This window comes from Scardinius erythrophthalmus, assembly GCF_964197995.2.
Source record: "Scardinius erythrophthalmus genome assembly, chromosome: 19".
NCBI lineage: Eukaryota > Metazoa > Chordata > Actinopteri > Cypriniformes > Leuciscidae > Scardinius > Scardinius erythrophthalmus.
This window is the reverse complement of record NC_138239.1, coordinates 17,943,046-17,964,302: the sequence shown is the minus strand read 5'-3', so window position 1 is coordinate 17,964,302 and position 21,257 is coordinate 17,943,046. Positions and strand designations below refer to the sequence as shown.

General features: G+C 38.1%; 1 protein-coding gene across 1 annotated transcript; it reads left to right on the top strand.

The window, feature by feature from the left end:
• Window positions 1–242: 242 nt before the first annotated feature.
• LOC308707751 (phosphatidylcholine:ceramide cholinephosphotransferase 1-like) lies at window positions 243–21,024 on the top strand. Its single transcript, XM_081394387.1, has 6 exons — window positions 243–449; window positions 12,008–12,868; window positions 14,978–15,095; window positions 15,478–15,631; window positions 15,844–16,010; window positions 18,531–21,024. The coding sequence occupies exons 2-6, from the start codon at window positions 12,228–12,230 to the stop codon at window positions 18,708–18,710; spliced, it is 1,260 nt and encodes a 419-aa protein (XP_081250513.1). The 5' UTR covers window positions 243–449; window positions 12,008–12,227; the 3' UTR covers window positions 18,711–21,024.
• The last annotated feature ends 233 nt before the right edge of the window (window positions 21,025–21,257 follow it).

Here is a 21,257-nt window from a genome sequence, read left to right as displayed (position 1 = left end):
ACATGCAAAAAATAACTAAATGTAATAATTCTATTGATTTGAACCTATTTTGCCACGGACAAGAATGTGGCTGAAAATATCGACTTGTCCAGTGAAATCCAGAAATCCAGTGTTACATTCTGGTTGGACCTCGGAGAGGGGGCGGGGCGTTGAGTCACAGGCAGTGGAAGAAGACGGGATCCCCCCCTCCCTCCTCCTCTTTCTTCTTCACGCAGCACAGACCGATTTTTAGCAATCCGCCCACTGACGCGCACCAAAAACCACCAGCAGCACCATCACAACACAGCTACCCACTTCTGACGAGGATATATTACGCGAAAGCGGGATTGTCAGGAGAGGCGTGTTGTTTTGGCCTGGTTCGCGATCGCGTTGGATCGATTCGCCACGGCTCGGGATCGGACCAGCTACAAGTCTCCTTTGGATAAAAAACGAAAAGAAAAACCAACACGGTGAGTTCGACTCAACGGAGCTGTTGATCTCTACTTCTCCAGGGCCTTTCTAAGAACACGTTTCTTGTATTTTGACGTCAACTAGTCCTCTATCTGTAAAAATAACCGCCCACTGTGGACTAGGGGGATTTATTTTCCACTAGGGTCGAATGATCCTTTGCTGTGTAATCTCTCTTTAATCGCTTGCCTAGTCATCTGGACCAGCTCTAACGTTACCGTTTCCGAAGGTAAAGAGGCGTTATGACACGACACACCGGCAGACAATGCCAGCATTTGCCACGCAATATTAGTGGAAAGCATATTTGTTGGTGATTTCGTAGTGTAACGCTAGTGTAATCAAGCATATTGCATCAGACGCATTATAGTTTATGAAAACCGCAAAAATAATCACAGTGACTCATTGACATGCTGCCGAGTCAGGTGCGAAGAGGCTTTTGTTAACATTGTTAAGAGACTGAGTGGCCCACATGTTGCTCTCTGTGGTTGTTGTTTACGCCACTTAGCCCGATTTAACATGTCCTAATTAAAATCTTTGCCAGCTATGCCACCGAACGATTAAGGTATCGTTCACCCAAAAATAAAATTCTTTGTGAGAAGTAGGCTATCCGGCGACTTTCAGTCTGTTATTTTCTCCTCGCTCAAGTCAAATTGAGTCCCTACAAGAGACTCCCCCTAGTATAATTTTACTAATCTGATGTCAACCGTCGTAAAGACGTTTTATACAAAACACTAACAATTTTCGAGATGTATGGTTAAGTGTGAGTCTGTAATAACGCGATAAATAATGACAGCTCTTACCTCCTCAAGCAAATGCGAGTTCTGTTCGTACATTGGCGCATTCGGTAGAGCAGTCAGACTGAAACGGATTTCCAGAAATTATTTTAATATTTCAAACTACATAAAAATGTTGCTTGAAATGGATTTCGGATTTCATGTGAATTTTTTTTTCAATTATTGTTAATAATATTATTGCCTTTCACACTTGCTAAATCAGATTTGGACTAGCTTCTAGCATCATTTTTGTTTACTAAACGTTGTTGGAAAATGGTTATGTAAAAAAGTTTATTTTTTATATTTTTTAATATGTATTTAAAACAATATTTCACAGTTTTTATGTGGTTTCAAGCCAAGCATCAGGTCTATTGCTCCAACATTGTTCCAAACCTGTATGACTTTCCTTCTTCCTGTTTTTTCGTGGAATAAAAGAGGGAGATGTTTTAGAAAACCTTTCACTTATTTTCCATGAACTAAAATGAATAGTGACTGAGTCTGTTATTATGGCTATAACTTCTCTTTTTGTGCTCTATGGAAATAAAGTCATATGTTTTTTTTTTTTTACAACACGAGGGTGAGTAAATTAAATATTATTTTGGGTAAAGTCTTCTGGTGTGTTGTAATGGTGGCAGGCAAAATATTATTTGTACCTGAATTCCAGTGAGCTTTTTTTGCACTCTGAATCCATTCAGATACAGTGATGCCTGATGGCTCTCACATGTCTCTTGATATTTCTCACTGATTGATTAATATTTGTCCACTAGAGCTGTATAACTACTGCTGCGTCCTCACAGTTGATACTTAATGTACTGAAAGCAGTGAGGACTTTGACCTTGTTCTTTCTTCTTTACAGTAAATAGAGAATATCTTGGAAGAGAGTATTGACCCGTCAAAATGCTGTAAAATCACATGACCTTAATAGGAGAGAAGAGTTAAAACAGTTGGTCTTAAGCCACATAGAAAATTGGCTGATCTTTTTTAGTGCATGGAGGGAAAGCTGAATAAAATCTACAGATGTTTTCCGTGTTTTTGAGTTGGCCGTAGTTCTGCAGTTTGAGACTCAAGGTTACAGATTGTTACAGTCTAAAGAGACTCAAGAATGACTTGAAACTGGGCCACATCATGGAAGCCATAGTGAGAAAAATGTGTTACTAAATACTGGAAAGGAGAACAGGAAAGAGATAGCAACATGCTCATATGGCCTTGTTTCACACATAGGCCTATATGTATAAAGGAAGATATAAATCACTGGTCTGTGGTGAGCAGAGGTGCAAAGTCCAGGGGTCAGAAAATAAAAGTCCTTCCATGCGTTTATTCCACCCATGAACTCAGCCAGCTGATTTCACTAATTAGTTTTATCTCCTGACTAAAAAACTGTGCAAATCCAGGTGATTGGAACAAAATACTGAGGAGGACTTTTACTTTCTGAACCTGGACTTTACACCTCTGCTGGTGAGATGTTATTCCACGTATCCATGTGATCTTAAACAAGTTAGATGTGATGTAAGATTAAAACCAGGATGTGGAGTCTTTGTGACATGTCTCTTCAGTTTCTTTCACCCTTTCTCTTTCAGCATTTCCAATGATTTATTTTTCTCTCTGTTTTTCGTTTTTTACTCGGACACACATTCTCTTGTTCCTGTGTTTTACTTTCATACAATGTGTCCTACTTAAAATGAAGTGTCATACAGTCTAATTATAGGAAGAGGTCTATATTTTTATCATCAATATCCCAAGGAGGTTAATAACAACATTCACGAGCAGTGCCGTCCCTTAAAATCATTGGGCCCGGGACAGGTTTTTGTTTTATTTTTAATGTGTGGGCTCAATGAGGGGACACCTTATGAGACATTAGTAGATCCCCTTTGTCACAGATCACAAGTAAGTGTGTGTGTGTGCGTGTGTGCGTGCGTGTGTGTGTGTGCGTGTGTGTGTGTGTGTGTGTGTGTGTGTGTGTGTGTGTGTGTGTGTGTGTAGGCGTGATATATAGCCTATTCCCCGCTAAAGCACACACATAAAGCTTGTCATAAGTAATGATTATGAATGTGTCAGAAAAAATAGCAAGGTGAGATTTTAATTATTTATTAATAAACAAGTTTTTTCTGAATCAGTGTCGGGTGCACAGATGATGTTGTTGATGCTGACTCGCCATCTCCGTAGTAGCCTATAGTGTATGCACCTATAGAGAGATGCATTTTTCATACGGATTACATAATCAGAGAGTGTTTGTTGACGATTTGAATTGGTTAATTTAAAAGTAGACATTTCAAGCTTTCCATAGATATATTTCTCATGTCTGTGAGGCATAGGCTATATATGCTGAGTTTCGGTTCATTTTTGTGGGGCGCTCCAGTTCACAGAGAAAGCAGAAAGCACATAGCCTATTCTTTTTGCATTATATATTTTACAAAAGCACAAAGTTTTTTTGTGATTGTGAGTTTATACAAATAAAAGTACCTTTACAGTTTCAAATGATGTATTACCCTTGTCTGTATGACCATAAATGTCGGAGTATTTTTTTGTTGTTTTCGCTGTTATCAGGGGAAAAATGCAAGTTATTGTGCCGTGCCGGTGCCTCCATGTCACACTGTAAGCGTGCTATACTTTAGCAAACACTTCGATATGTGCCTCATAGCCCACATTTATCTAGGTTAACGTTAGAGCAAGCGCCCGTGTTAAGTTGCTGATACTTGCATGTTTCAAATGATAAGCCATATTTGAGGTCGATGGATGATAGGGGAATGTTTGGATTTCCTGCCTGACATACTACCACAAGGACCCACAGTTAACGTCCTCATGGACTGCGTGTCTGTTCCAAACTGTATTGGGCAACGTAGCTCCTACAGATATGAAAAACAGGTATGCTTTCAGAATTCTGTCCTTTTTAGGGTCGCATCGGTTAACATCATGTCCTGCTTTTGGTTCTTTTAGATGTCTTTGGTCCATGTTGCATTCATATTTCTGTCTAACCGCATCAGAGTTTGTTTTGAAGTGGACCGAGACCCACCTTTTCAGCGGTCTTGGTCTGCTTGTTTGGTGTGTGCACCAGGGTTTAGATGGCAGCGTTCACACTTAATCAAATGAACAGCACCAAGAGTTAATTTCAATCGAACCAAACCTGCCAAGTGTGAGAACACCCATTTATTCTTCGAAAGCTATGCAAACCAACTGCGGTTTGCAATACCTCGCAATCATGTTTGTGTGAATGTTAGACACGCTTCATATGTGCATTTAGATGGCAGGTGGTGTTTTGATGTGGTTTTAAGTGCAAGACTCTGGAGTATTCCAGCTGTTTTTTCAACCAGTTAATGCACTGATTACACACTTCACTTCATCACATGCATAAAATACACGATTACTGCACTCAATGCATATTAAGGAGGTTAAATATCAGAATTTAATCTTATTAACAAAATGTGAAGGCACAGAGTGAGTATAATGAGGTAATAACAACTTTAAAGCATGTTTTGGGAGACCCAAATGCCCTCAATACCAATCTGTTTGTAGCACAGTGTTCTTGTAATCTGTAAGATTATACTATAAGACATTTCACTCTTTACATACACACTAATGGCTACTTGTTTTCAGTGTGCCAGTGTTTATGGATGTGTGTGTTTGTGTGTTAAGTGGTTCATTATGCTGTGGGCAAAGAACAAAGAGTAAATAGTGTAAGCCAAAATTTTAATTTACAATAAACTGTTCAGGGTTTACTGTACATTACTGTTCCTGGTTGTATTTTTATGCAAATTAATTGTGTGGTATTACAAATAAAATTAAGAGAAAGAAAACATGAGGAAAAACAAGCAGGATTGAAAAAGAATACAAGGAAGAGAAATTTATAATGTGTGGCAGGGAAATTTAAATTTGAGGAAGTGCGTTGTGGTTGAGTTACTAAAATGGGAATGTGTGACCTTCGGGGAGGATTTGTGCTTTCTGGGGCATAAGCGTCCAAGTTATGTGGAGGTCAGATAGTTCCTGCTACGGGGATGGTTATGAGAACATGCATACTAATAAGATTAATTGATTAAAATTTTTAAAAATGCAAATGCAAAGCAGGTAGAGCTGAGGTTGTTGGAGTTTGTACCTAGAGCCGCAGGTGTTTAGAGGAGCTGGGATGGATGAGGACATGGTCAAGGTCGCATGAAAGGAGGAGTACATATTTTGCATAACAGCAGTTACATTATATTTTATTACAAGAAAATAAGGGACTGTATTTTGAAGATAAGAGTAGCAGATGCTCCTTCGGGGTGTGGGTGTGTGGGAATAAAAATGGACAATTTAAGGAGATTTATAAAACTTTTTCTTTGAGGAAATACCAAAGATTATGTGTATGCATAGTCCACCACGCATGGTAATCTATATTGCTGGGTCAGGACAGGAGTAATCCTGTTTGTATAAAGAATTAGTTTAATTAATCAGTTATGGGGAAAAATAATGCGTTCATTTTTAATATTAGCCTACACATAAAGCCAGAGCAGAACTGTTGTCTGTCTCCGAGCAACACACAGTGGTGTAGTTTCTGAATGATTCTGCATTTTAAGCCAATCAATCGGGTGAACCAATGATTCAATGGCCCATTCATAATGAAAGCCATTTATTCCTGAATTAATCAGCCTTTTGAAAGTTATTGAATGAATAACTCTATTGCTGCAGTGCATCCCAATTCGCCTACTTGTACTATGCCTTAAATGTATGTTCTGTTTTTGTGAAGAAAGTGTGAGTGTGAAGCAGACGAGTATACAGCTTTGGGACATAGGCCTACTACTTCTTCATAACTGCCTCTTTTTTTAACGGACATCAGCTCTGTTGTTTAGTTACATGCACCCTGTCACCGTATAAACTGCCAGTAATATATCAATATATATGAGGGGCCGTACAAGCCAAAATCCATTCTTCTACTGTCACACACATACATTCTCCTTTCACATACATACATTTCTACTGTCACACTCATACATTCTCCTTTCACATACATACATTTCTACTGTCACACTCATACATTCTCCTTTCACATACATACATTTCTACTGTCACACTCATACATTCTCCTTTCACATACATTTCTACTGTCACACACATACATTTCTACACACACACACACACACACACACACACACACACACACATACATTCTCCTTTCACATACATACATTTCTACTCTCACACACATACATTCTCCTTTCACATACATACATTTCTACTGTCACACTCATACATTCTCCTTTCACATACATACATTTCTACTGTCACACTCATACATTCTCCTTTCACATACATTTCTACTGTCACACACATACATTTCTATACACACACACACACACACACATACATTCTCCTTTCACATACATACATTTCTACTCTCACACACACATACATTCTCCTTTCACATACATACATTTCTACTCACACACACACATACATTCTCCTTTCACATACATACATTTCTGCTCTCACACTCATACATTCTCCTTTCACATAGAAATGTATGTATGTGAAAGGAGAATGTGTGTGTATATTTATATAATCGCAAACCCCATTCTTCAATGGAAAACAAAAGAAGATACAATGAAAGTCAATGAAGTTCCTCTTGTACTTTCACTGGTATGGACAAAAGACAGTTCTTCAGAAACATTCTTCAGAATATCTTCTTTTATATTCCACATAAGAAAGAAAGTCAGGTTTGGAATGACATGAGGATGACTGATGATGTCAAATGATTACAAAGTAATAATTTCTGGGTAAACGGTCCCTTAAACTGCCCTCACAAATAAATAGCTTTCTCTCTTCATATAAATTGAGTGGAAAACAAAAGTCCCACTGGCATCAGCTGTTTAAGTTGCATTCCTGTAGCATGTAGAGCATAGTTTAGTTCCAACCCTGCTCAAACATGCTGCCTTCACGTGCTATCGGAAATTTCTTACTTCCTCCAGGAATCATGGAGGACACCAGGTTTATTCTTGCCTAATGATTGGGAAAATCTTATTAAAGCCAAAATGATATTTAGCTTCCCATTCTTTAACAACTATAGGCCTAAACATTTAGCATGCTATCTATAGTCAGCTTGCTGGTGATTCTAGAAGTTTCTGTCAAATACATACAATATGCTTTAAATGATTCATAGAAGTAAATATGCATTACTTTAATGACAAGACAGACACTATGACACTGTTGCAGAAAACTAATAAGAATAGCAGTCACAGCAGCAATCATTCTCCCCTCCGCCAAGTTTAAAGTTAATGGCTCGTCCAATTAAGGAACTTGGATATCAAAATTAATCCCCGAGCTTCCCAGTGGTAAATACGACTTGAGACGGCGTTCATGTCCAGTTTTGAACTAGGAAACTCGTATTTATGATAGTTCCGACAGCATGCAAAGGCAGCATTCGTTTTCAAATAAGCCTGAAGGACTTGATTAGCTGGATCAGGTGTGTTTAAATTAGCATTGAATCTAAACTGTACAGGTCTCTCGCCCTACTGGAACTTAGGTCCCCTGGCCTAATGCATAAATGGAAATAACAAAATGGCATGTGGCAGATTCATGTTTACAGTGCTATGGTAAGGTTCATGTCTGTGAGGAGGATGTGGGCTGTAGATGTAGGGCGGAGCACCAAAATGGTGTTTATGTAGTCTTTAAAGCACTGGTGAATTAATTTGCACAACATGGAGTCACGGAGATGGACACTGAAAACGTCTCCTAATGGAAAAATCCAAACACACACACACTTGCAGAGCACAGTCAGAGATTCTAGTAGATGGTTTGCTTTTCTTCTCTAAAGAAACATTTGCTTTACCACAGCCAAGAACTAGAGCTTGTGGGAAAGTAGAGAAACTGCAGCTCTCAAGGATAGTATCTCGGTTGCACAACTGGTGGTTCATACACCTGCGTCTTCCATAAATGACTCCTTAACAACATGACCTTTGATTTCCTGTCTTAAGATGGTGAATATTCACATTTTGGGCTTGACTGAGCCCTCCGGCAAAATTGAAAGATAATTAGATAAGCATTTTTATGTCATCTGTTAAATTAGAATTTTGTGTTTTCAGATAACAAGTAAAATGTAAATTAGTTCCTAAAGGATTGAAATGCGTTAAGACTTCTTGGGATAATTTTGCTGATAACTGCATGTACATCTGCAATTTTGAATGGTCATTATGAACTCCACTAACCTTACGCAACTAACCCAACACACTGTTTCTTAAATGTGACTTAAATGATAAAAGTCTGAGCTAAACCAAACCAAAAGTATGATGCCACAAAAGTATAACTACTACATATTGTATTTCTATCATTCAGAAATGACAGATAGAGTTGTATGGATTGCCAAACAAATGACTTTTACTTTCATGTGCGTTTAACTGCTTGTAAAATGTAAATATTAACCAAATCGTCCAGTTGTAAGCAAATATTTATATTCAGCTAGTGCACTTTCTGTGAATAAATGCAAATAAGCTATTTATTACTGCTGTTACTTTAAAGAGAACTGCGGCTTTTACCAAGAGAGAGTGCTTATCTGTCCTGTTTGTGTCTGTGCGTGTGTGTGTTCTCCTGCATGACTAACTGTTAGTAAAGACATCGCTGTGTGCTGTTTGGCCCAACATTGATCTTTATGTAATATTGGCTATGTTTAGTCCAATAGGCATTCTTTTGTGATAGCAGGTGTGTTTTTCACCAATGTTTCACCAATGACACACATGACTGTTTCCACCTTACTATCAGCATAATAAAGAACGAACAATATTGTAATGACAGATTTCAATGGCCAGATGACTCTTCTGTTCATTTTTCTAGTCTTTTTCTTTTGCTTGATTGCATATGAAAGGAGTTACGTCCTTGTATGTGTGTGTTCTGTAAATATTTGCCACCTTTTGTGAATAGGAACTGGGCCAGGTGTGTTAAGAGGCCATGTTTGTTTTAAGATGATGTAAAATGAGAGGTTATCAAAACTGTGCAGCTATACACAAATGAAAAGCCTGTACGTTTATTCAGTCATGCAAAGGCTCATTTGATCTGTTCTGCTGCTGATATAAATGCTGGTTTTGTTGAATGGTTTTATAAAATGCACATGAAATTTTTCCGTCACCAAAGATTATTTTAAAAAGAAAGAAAATGTTGAAATCCTTTAGTTTTAAAGGATAATGAGGAGGATATAATAGCTCAAACTTAAGCATTGTGTCTTTTAAAATTAATTTTTCAAAAAAAAATGTAAATGTTTCAATATGATATAAACATGTCATGTAATACATTTTATGTTTTGGAATGGAATGTTATTCAATTTCACAGAATTTTGTGGATTGTTAGAATAGTGTGAAATGAAATGTCATGAGATTCCTTGAAATTCTACAAAACTATGACATTAAATTTCATGATATTGTATTTACTATGATAGACCATTGCATGAAATCCAATTGAATTTCCTTGCCTTAGTAATTATCAGACAGTGAACAAAGCAATGATCAGATCCTTAATCCGGTTGAATTTTTAAGATTTAAAGAAGACAAAAGGGTTTTGAAGAATCACCATTTTTATTTATTTTTATGATCACATGTGACACCGTCGGAAAAATTTGTAAATGCTAAATCAGTGTTACAATGTATTTTAAATTACAATGTAAAGCGTTTTCTGACAAGAGGATGAGCAATGGGAAATGTCTGATAAAAAAGAGGAAGACCGTAGCTCTAGAAAGGTGAAAAGTGAAAGCCATGCGTTTACGAATGTTTTCTTGAATATTGTGGTGTTTTGTTCAGTTTTGCTTATCAGTCATGGAGGTTTTTTATTTCACTGTCAGCTGTATATGTCTGTGTTTATCCACGTGGGTGTTCTCGCGCAAGCTGGCCATCATCCGCTTGTTGTGTAATTTTCTGTATCAGATGCTGTCGCTTTTCCATCCATAGCTGTTTTGGGCGTCACCACTTTGGAATTTTTTTAGGGAAAAGGCTATGCATTTGGTTTGTGTACAAAGCATCAGCAGCAGTGTTAAATGATGATTTATAGAAAATCTTATTAAGTAGGCTAGGGTTTATTTTAGTCAAGGTGAGATTTGTTTATTCAAGTGGTCAGTTTGTTCACGTTTAATTTGAAGCTTTTCTTATAACTAATGCACTATAACTAATGAACTCTCGTTAATAATTAATTGTATTGAATATTAATGTATTGTTTTTGGACTATTGTTAACATTAGTAAACATGAACAAACAATGAACAATACTTCTGCAGCATGTATTAATCTTAGTTGTTAATCTCAACTGTCAAAACTGTTGTATCTGTTAACATTAGTTAATGCACTGTAAACTAATATGAACATTTTTATTAGCTAACATTAACAAAGGTTAATAAATGCTGTAAGAATATATTGCTCATTAACAGCCCAAGTTAAAATGTAACTTTTAAAATGCAAAAAGATATTTCAAGGAAGGAAGTGTTTCAGCACTGTTAATGCCCATCACAAATACTCCTTGTATGTCTAATGAATGCGATGTGTGATAACACATAAAATAAATAAGGAAACAAGATGAGCTGATGAATCTGACCGAACCGGTTTAGCGACATCATAAGGTTGAGAGAAAAATGAAACTAAAACATCAGTTTAGAATAAAACAAGAATAGATGCTGTGGAAAATGAAAAACTAAATTAGCTTTTGCCCATAGGTCAGTTCACTAAGAGCAACACAGATTCCTATCGCTGCTAAAAGGATAAAAGCTAATGGTTGGCTAGTCATCTGACAAATGTCCTGTGGTTATTTGGCATGATTTTCAAGTTGCTATTTACTTGTTGTTGTTTCTTAATGCTGACTGGTTATTCTTTGTGTGTGAGTGTTTTTCCCCTAAGCTGATTTAATAACCAAAGGTCTTCCAGACATAATGTTGAGTCAGAGACTTTTAATCTCTCTCTCCCTCTCTCTCTCTCTCTCTCTCTCTCTCTCTCTCTCTCTCTCTCTCTCTCTCTCTCTCTCTCTCTCTCTCTCTCTCTCTCTCTCTCTCTCTCTCTCTCTCTCTCTCTCTCTCTCTCTCTCTCTCTCTCTCTCCCTCTCCCCCTCTCCCCCTCTCTCCCTCTCTCCCTCTCTCCCTCTCTCTCCTCTCTCTCTCTCTCCCTCTCTCCCTCTCTCCCTCTCTCCCTCTCTCCCTCTCTCCCTCTCTCTCTCTCTCCCTCTCTCCCTCTCTCCCTCTCTCCCTCTCTCCCTCTCTCCCTCTCTCCCTCTCTCCCTCTCTCTCTCTCTCTCTCTCTCTCTCTCTCTCTCTCTCTCTCTCTAAGTTTGTTTGCTCTTTGTATTGTTTATGCTCAATTACGCACACATACAAGTTATAGCTTGGCAAGTAGAAGTCATTATCCGCATTCCAGAACATTAAGGGGGTATGTGACGGTTTGTTGTGTAACAAGTAATATATCATCTATCTGTATGCTCTGTCAGCATATATGCATACAGACAGTACATACATAGGCCTAGTTAAAAGCTGAAAATATAGATTTTTAAATAAAGTTCGTACAGCTCTAAAATTACCTACTGATATATGAGAAAAACTATTTGTTATTAATCATGTTTCTATTTTCCGCAGCTTCGAACCAAACCAAACATCTCAGAGATTAATTACAACATAAAAATAAAAGTGTATGACAAATGGAAAAAAATAGATTGTGCTTATTATTTTATGAGTCAAGGAATGACACATCCCATGAATCATTATGGCCTATTGGTTATAAGTGGTATAACCGATAAGTGTTTTCTATATTTGCTTTTTCGGGATAAATCACAGTTTGTTAGCTAACTTGAATGTGCTTTTCTTTTTCAGGGCCATACATTGGTGCACACTGACACTAAGGGATTCAGCACCATTGAGACTACGAAATTTGAGTTACTGAGTTTATCACCGCAGAGCTGGACCTCCCAGCTACTCTCTTCCAATGTCCCAGAGACGCTATGACTGCTGTCGGGGCACCAAACTGCTGAGTGTGGGCTCAACTCCCCTCCCCAGCCCCTGAAACGGCCCTCCTACTCTCTCTCACCCAGACATGAAGGAGGTGAGGCTGTGGACAGCCAGTGACGTCTCCGATTGGCTGACAGATGAGGGCATGCAGGAGTACACGGATGCGTTGCGGAACAAGGACGGCCCTGCCCTCTTGCAACTCTCTGAGGAAGACTTTAACGCCTCGCCTTTGTCCCTGGTCACCGGGGACGGTGGTCGACAACTTTTGGAGCGCATCGAGACGTTGCGTTTCACCAGCCACATGAAGGCACACAAGAGCAACAACCATGAAAACAGTCACCACGCCAACGGACACGTCAGCGGCGCCCTTGCCAACGGCAGTGTTAGCAACGGCAAGATCCTCAACGGCTTTTCAAAGAACAGCTTGCACTCTGATGCAGTTCGTATCTTGGTTCCGCCTCTGCCTGAGCAGGAGCGAACGCCGTATCCCACTGAGTGGTTCAAAACAGGTGTGGCCTTCCTGTACGCTCTGTGTTGCTTTCTCACAACAACAGTTGTGATCTCAGTGGTGCACGAGCGCGTCCCACCCAAGGAAGAGTCCCCGCCCCTGCCAGATAAATTCTTTGATCTGTTTGATCGCGTGGAGTGGGCATTTTCCATCTGTGAGATCAATGGCATGCTGCTCGTGGGACTGTGGTTTGCACAGTGGCTTCTGCTTAAACACAGGTTGGTTCCTCACTCATTATACCAGTGGTTTTCAACCTCTTTGATTCCAAGGATCCGCATTGTCCACATTAATATTCGAAGGCCCCCTGTTGTTGGTGTTTTTTTGTGTGTTTTTCTTCAAAACATATTTTAATCTATGGACAGTTCTAGTATATGTTAATAAAAAGTAACTAAAATAATTATAAAAATTGCAGTTAAAATAATATCCCACTCTTTTTAACCCATGAACCTACATGACTTTTCCAGTCATTTTTATGGCTATCTTTGCAAGGACATTCATTGATATAATGAAACCCCTAGCCCCTTAACCTAGCCTTAACCATCACAACTAAATGCCTAATCCTAACCTTAACCTAATTCTAACCCTATCCCTATAACCAAGTCTTAACCCTCCAACAGCCAAAAGGGTCCTCACTTTACTTTGTCCTCACTCTGATGGTTGAAAACTCAAACTGGCCCTCACAAACATAAAGGCCCCGATATACTCACGGCAAAGGTCTTTTTCATCTTCGCTTAGGGGTAAAAAGAAGTTAGAAATACATGAGCAGTGGTAAGCTGTTAGCGAACATCATGTCATGTTATCTTGCTTTCGGAGGCAGATCATGCCTGCTGTTTGGGAACGCAGTCGTGTAAGACGGTTCCTGGAGGTAATTATACCAAACCACTTTGACAACAGGCTTTGCTCAGGCATTTCAGAACGACCAATTTCAGGTGCTGTGTAACGAGATCCATCCGCTGGTCAGTCCGGTTATGCTGTCCCATCGTGCAAAGTCGCATTACTTTTTTGATGCGCATCGAGGAGTTTATTCGGTAAATGTGTTTCCATCGTAGTTTATGCATGTTTGCTTAACGGATAAAAACCTATTTACTTTGTTAGCGCATATTACTAGTCTTGTGGTGAAAAATTCATCCGTGCAAGTTAATACACAGAAAAAAATAGTTTTCCGTCGTAATCTTTAATCAAAGTCTGAAAAGTTACATCCCGACTGGAGAAAAGTCGTTCGCAACTTCCGGTTCACGCGGACTTTAAGGGTTTTTTATGCGCATTTTAAGAATTTATGCGCATCTTGCCGTTTCCATCCAGCAATATCCCGCAATGCGCATAAAAATAGGTGGATGGACACATAGTCATTGCTGACTGAGAGCATTGTTTAGATGAATATGTAAACATGTTATGCATGCTTTCCTTTCAATGACAAAGTAAGCAGAAAAAATATAGGAAAACCAAGCATTTTTTTAAAGAAAGCATAAGAAAATCATCTGATCATAGCAACATGGTTTGCACATATAACACTCTAGTAACGTCCCTTCAAGTTTATTGCTTAAAAGCAAGCAGCTTTACAGTATTAAACATGAAAAACGGTCGCAGTGTCTCATTTCAACAGAAGTACAACTCCATTTTATACTATAAAGCAGTTCTCCAGTGTGTTCATGTTTTTACACACAGACATCTGACCTTGACGGACTGAACAGAAGAAATAAAGTGTATCACTTCATTTAAGTGTTTTCGCTTGTGTATTGGGGCCTTAACTTTACAGGCACACACACACACACACACACACACACACACGCAAGAGAGAGAATTAAAATAAGAAATATCTTGATATTTAGTTTAGTTTTGGCTTTTAAAGCCATTTTATGTTATTTATGTTAGCCTTTTGTGTTATTTTAAATTAAATCATTTTAACTCTTCTGGTGATATCATACAATGGCAGGTGAAAAAAAAAAGAAGGTAAAAAGCAGGTAAATTTGGAGTTGAAACTGAGAAATCTGTTATGCTGTTTGTGTTAGCCTTTTGTGTTATTTAAAAAAAAAATGTAAGTATCTTGAGGCCACATTTGGAAGTTTGCTGAGGCTGCCTACTACCTAGTGGGCCCCTGTTAAGAACCACTGCTTTATCCCTCAAAGCTGATCCCATCTTGTTCAATTTAGTTCATGGCGTCATCTCCTAAACTGCTGAGTCACAATAATTTAACTCCTGTTGTGACTAATAAATAATCAAGAATGTTTTCTTTAGCGTTGACATCGTTAAACCATGTGGCCTATCCTATGATCCCTCTCTGGCTGTTATTTTCTCTGACTCTGCATCTGATTTCTCTCTGTTTGCAGGGCCATAATCGGTCGCCGGTTCTTTTTTATTGTGGGAACCCTGTATCTGTACAGATGCGTGACCATGTACGTTACAACATTACCTGTGCCAGGCATGCACTTCAAGTGTTCCCCCAAGGTAACTGCTGAAGAATGACAGTACTCTTAGCTCGACACTAACTAAACCATGATGGTTAATGTTGGTCTAGAATAGGCATACTGTTGATCTAAAGTTGGATGGATGTGAAATCGAAAATCTTTCAGTCTTTTGAGATTTACAGTGAATCATGACCTATAACAAAGCTTGTATAACTTGATATAACACATAACCATTATGTTTCTTGCAAAGTAAATTTTGGTCACTGTCTGGTTTATGGTTTCATACTTGTGAACTAGTCCTTAAAATCAAAGTTTGTGAGAGAGAACGAAGATATAGTCAAGAAAATAGTTGTTTGTCTACCTATACATGTTTCTGTGCTTGTATATGCTTATGTGTTTGTTTGTTTGTGTGTGTGTTCTAGCTCTTTGGTGACTGGGAGGCCCAGTCACGGCGGGTAATGAAAATGATGGCAGGTGGTGGCCTGTCAATCACTGGCTCTCACTCGTTGTGTGGAGATTACCTGTACAGTGGGCACACAGTGATGCTGACTCTATCATACCTCTTTATTAAAGAGTGTGAGTACACATATTAATAAACAATCATGGAAAAACTCAGATTTTTAGCCTCTGTCTGAACGTTGTTTTTGTTGATAACTCCATCTAGTGGACATAAAGAGCAATAACACCATCTAGCATACATAAAACCATTGAAACATCTGTGCGTTTGTTACTTCTGCCTACACTGTGAAACCAATACACAGAATTAAAAAAATGTTTATGGGTGACAGATTCTCCACGGAGGTTCTGGTGGTACCACTGGATCTGCTGGTGCCTGAGTGCTGTCGGTATCTTCTGCATCCTGTTGGCTCATGACCACTACACTATCGACGTGGTGGTGGCCTACTTCATGACCACACGCCTCTTCTGGTGGTACCATACAATGGCCAATCAGCAGGTACATTTGGAGTTGAAACTGAGAAATCTCTATTGATTTACCAGATTTAAGCATCTTGTGCTCGCTTAATTTGTCAAATAATATTTTTTGAAAAATCATGTTCTCAAATATGATAGATCTGGTATCTTGAGGTATATTTATTTCAGTTAGAGCTTTAATGCTTTTATTGCTGTATTATGCACTCCATTTATATATATATATAGTTGTTTTTATATATTAATACATTTTCTTTTTTTTTATAGTTCATACTTGGACTCTGTAAAAAAAGTAACAGTTACACCTGCCTTCTTTGATTTGATTGGCCATCTTCATTATTTTGACATTGACGAGCACTGTTACACTGCTGATCAGCTCAGATGAGAAAGTTGGATATCTTGGCATTGTACAATATTTTTGCTGTAGTTATTAAAGTGTAGTTATTATTGGGCAATTATTTCACAACTTTTATTATACACCCTGGAAAAAAGACCTGAATATAACAATAACAATAAACATTAATATTAAAATAAGGTGCTGAGTAATACAACCCCAAATCAATTTGGGACATTTTGTAAAATGCAATGAAATCAAGAATCTTTGATTTGTTAATTCTCTTTCAACTTTATTTACCTGACAAAAGTACAAAGAAAAGATTTCCAGTGTGTTCACTGAACAACTTAATTGTATTTTATACATTTAAACAAGTTTTGATGGCTGCTGTACACTCCAAGAAAAGTTGGGACAGAGGCTAAATAAAAGGGAAAAGCTTATAGAATATAGTTAAACTCTTTTGAAAAAGTCCACAATAAGAATTGGTAATAGGTGAGGGTATAGTGTTTGAGTGTAAAAGGAGTATCTCAGTCTTTGCTAGCACTTTGTGCCAACTATCATGAGAGAATTGTTGAACAGTTCAAAAAACTAATTTCTCGATGCAAGATTGCAAAAACCTTTCACCTTCTACCATACATAATATTATGAAAAGATTCAGGGAATCCAGAGAAATCTCAGTCTGTGTAGGGCAAGCCAGGATACCTCTGTGGAATGTGTGTGACCTTCAAGCCCTCAGATGGCATTGCATGAGAAAACATCATGTTACTGTGTTAAATATAGCCACATGGGCTCAGGAGTACTTTGGAAAACCGCTGTCACTTAACAGTCTGATGCTGCATCAAGAAATGCATATCAAATCTCTGTAACGCAAGGAGAGAGCTATACGCCTTTTCAGGGTTCTTTGAGTTCTCTGGGCCTGATCTCATCTCAGATGGTCTAGAATACAGTGGAAGTGTGTGTGGCGGTCACATGAGTCCAGGTTTCAGCTTGTTTTTTGGGGAAATCGGACATCGATTTTTTTTTTTTTAGTCCCAAAAACGAAAGGGACCATCCAGACTTTCATCAGTGACGGCACAAAAGCAAGCATCTGTCATGGTATGGGGGTGCATCAGTGCAAACTGTATGGGTGACTTGCCTGTGTGTGAAGGTACCACTGACGTGGAGACGTATATTGGAATTGTACAGAGACATTTAATAGCATCAAGATTGACAGATTTCCTGGGGACCAAGTCAATGCCAGGCCTCAATCAGCACGTGCTACAACAGAGTGCTTTCTAGACACTGAGATGTGCTTGAAATATATGGCCCATCATGAAAAGGAGAATCACACAACGACTGCACAGTTGTCTTGTATCAGGCGAGATTGGGCAAAAAATCCACTTGCAACAATTAGTATCCTTAATTCCCAAACTATTAAAAAGTGTAATAAAAAAGAAAAGGTGATGTGACACAGTTGTAAACATGCCTCTGTCCCACAGTTTTGCAGCCATCAAATTCAGAAATTGTTATGATCCTGACCTGGGCTTGCTTGTTTGTTTTTTTAATAACAACAAACAAAAGTTCTATTTTTTGGCAAATGTAAAGGCTCTTTCACAACAAAAGTGAAATTAAAAAGACTCAGGCTGAAGGAAATGCAAATTCACGGCTGTACAGTAGAGGGCGCAGCTCAAACAAATCTTTCAGTTGTGCTGCCATTCTCTTACTTCAGCAATAAATAAATAAAACACACAAATGTGATGTTTAACTCAAGTCAAGTATTTGTGTTTACATATTTAATTATTGCAGATTTGTGTATTTATTCCGAGTTTGCACTTCACTGTTGTTATTCTTTTTGAGGAATACTGAATCTGTTTGTGTGCAAGTGAGATGAGTAAATGCATACTCAAATTTAGTCGTTTACACAACACCTCTGCACATTTACTAACGATTTGCATTACTGTAACTTGCATTACTTTTAATGTAACCCCCAACACTGCATATAATAGACATTTATCAGGACATTATGAAAAAAATTCTGTGATGTATGTACAGAGATGGTCTTTGATTATATTGATCAAGGCAATATTTGGATTCTGTGGCTGTGTAGCTGAAAGATGAATGTTGCTGTAATTGATGGGTATCTTTCTTCCTCCATCTGCATCTGATTAATTTCTGAAGAACTGGAAAACTGGTATTTCAAAATCTAACATAATCTCTCTCGCTCTCCTATAGGCTCTAAAGGAAAATTCCACTGGCAACCTGTTCTCTCGTGTGTGGTGGTTCGGCCCATTCCAGTACTTTGAGAGTAACGTCCGTGGCATTGTGCCTCGAAACTACCAGCTACCATTCTTGTTGCGAACGATGACGAGCACACGGGTTAAGTACAGTAAGCTGGACTCCCGTGAGTCATGACCCGTGACCCGTGACGCCTGATTGGCTGGAGCTCTGTGAGACTCTAAAAGAGAAATCGCTCTTCCCATCAAGCCCTGCAAAACTGGTTGAGCACTGTGACACATATACACCGATCATTTTGTAGTATTCGAAGCATTTCAATGTCCCTAGCAGGTATGTATATGTAGAGCAGAGCGTCTAACAACTGGATTCTATTTGCTGCTCTTTATGGTTAAAAATTGCCAGGCCTTGGTGTCATAGAAAACTGAGCCTTCCTGCTGTCTCCTCGATGGACTTGGCTTCGCAGAATATGTAATTTAAGGTTCATTTACCTGCCAAAACTGTATTGAATAAACTGGAACAATTATAGAAACAGATTTTCTTTTTAAAAAGTATCTTTTTGTAATAATTGTAATAAATCTGGAGCAAGAATTTTTTCTAAATATTTTGCAGGGTTATTTTACAAAAAGTGTCATCCAAATAGAATATCTTTTTTAGATTTGTACCTTCCTGATAGCTGGAACCCGTACAGCTTCAGTGTTTTATAGTGCCTTTCTTCCACACACAAACACACACACACACACACATATATATACATATACTGTATATCAACATACACACACATGTAATATACTCATACACATGCATCCATACATCCACAATGTACATTTACATAATGTGTTAACCCACAATGTTGTCTGTCCGAATGTTTTGCTTGACCTGGGGTAGTATGTTTTTATAGAAGCGATGAATGTGGGAGTTCAGTTCTGCCTTTCACAGTACAACAATCCTTCAAATCAACCTAGAAGCACACTTCCTAATGTTTTAATTGGATAATTGTGTTAAATTATTAATTACTGAAGATTTTCTTTTTCTTCTCCGTATCATCCATTGTTCTAGCAAACAGATTCAAGAGAAATGAAGAAATAGAGGAGAAACTAGTTTGAAATGAAATGTTTCGATCAGGTCGCTCGTTTGACAAAACACTGCTCAAGTTTTGTCACGACTTAAGGGCTGTTCACACAGGATGTGTTTTAACAGTTTACCTGTTTTTAACTTACCAAACGCAGCAGTTGTGGAAAGAGATGTGTGTAGTGCGTGTTTACATAGCAAGACAATTAAAAGTGGTGCCGATGTATGCAAGAACGTGTGTGAATGGCCCCAGTGTGTGTTTTGTTAACTGAATTAAATTAACCATAAGCTCAGTCTCTGATTTAAAAAAAAAAATTATAATAATTCAGAGAATCACTGCTAGGCTTTGGAAACCATCCTAATATTTTGTCTTCCTTTACAGAAAAGATTCACTCATACCTACTGAATGTTTACAATATTACACATGAAAATAATGATGATGGGGTAATATGTACATTTAAATAACATATTGTTGTATACTGTACAACATAACACGCTCATCTGTCACCTATCATAATTGTGTGGTTTAAACTATAAAAGTGGTTTGTTTGGTAACAGAAGGAGTGAGTTTGCTTAAAATGTGCTTCCTCTATCTAGCCAAAGGGAGGATCATCAAGTCTCTCACTAAAAAGCCAGAAGGGTTGTACATGTTTTGGAGCAAGAACCAAATAGAAACTGAAGGTACACCCAAGTATTTGTGACAGATAGACTGAATGATAGGTGAGACAGGCCTGTAAAAGGCCCTTAATCAAGTCTTTGAATGTACAATAAGTGTCAGGCCTCAGTTTAAAACTGGAAGGAAATTCAGAAGCACTTTAAAATAATGCCCAGCCACACAGTTCTTCTAAACCCTGCACTTCAGTGACCTGCACGCTAATAACCCTGCAGGATAAAACACTTTTATTATTCCCCCAAGTAACAGCCTGATTGATGATGGTTTTATATTCTGTATTTCATATGAAACTGACAGTGGGATAAGACCTGTGAATGTGCGATATATGTGGCCAAAGTGCATGTACCATGTTGAAATGGATTGCTTCAGTATGCCGTTTAATTGGTTTTTGTTTTGTTTTTTTTTTACCATAGAAAAGTCGTTCAAACCAGTTTTGGCTTATAAAAGATTTTAAGTTCTTAATAATGAAGTATTTATTTAATCCAGAATCGGTGAAATTCAGATTGTTCAACCATGCATTTGCTTTGTGTTACACTGCCAACTGAATGACTTGAGAAATGAACCGTGTGATATGATGACTCTAAATGCATGTGGTTTTTGTTGTGGTTTTGTTTCTTTTTCATTGTCAATCATAAATCCAGCATTGTCAAATTACTTTGTTGTCTAACGTAAACCAGGTTATTTGTGTTAAACAATCTCTTAATATGAGAAGGAGTGGAGCAGATATTGAATAAAACATTTAATATTCTGTATTGTCTAAATTTCATTCATTTTCCATCACTTTCCTACAGGCATCAGCTCTTATTTTAAATGCTAGTAGCGTGACACTGACCGGTTACTATGGAAGTAAAATAATGTCAAATGTTTTTGAAACAAAAAGCCTGTTGAATTGCACTACTTGGAAAAAAAATAGGCATTGCATTAACCATGCTTGCATTTTAATGCATTGTATTTTTAGGGCTTGCATTTTTATGGGCTGAAAT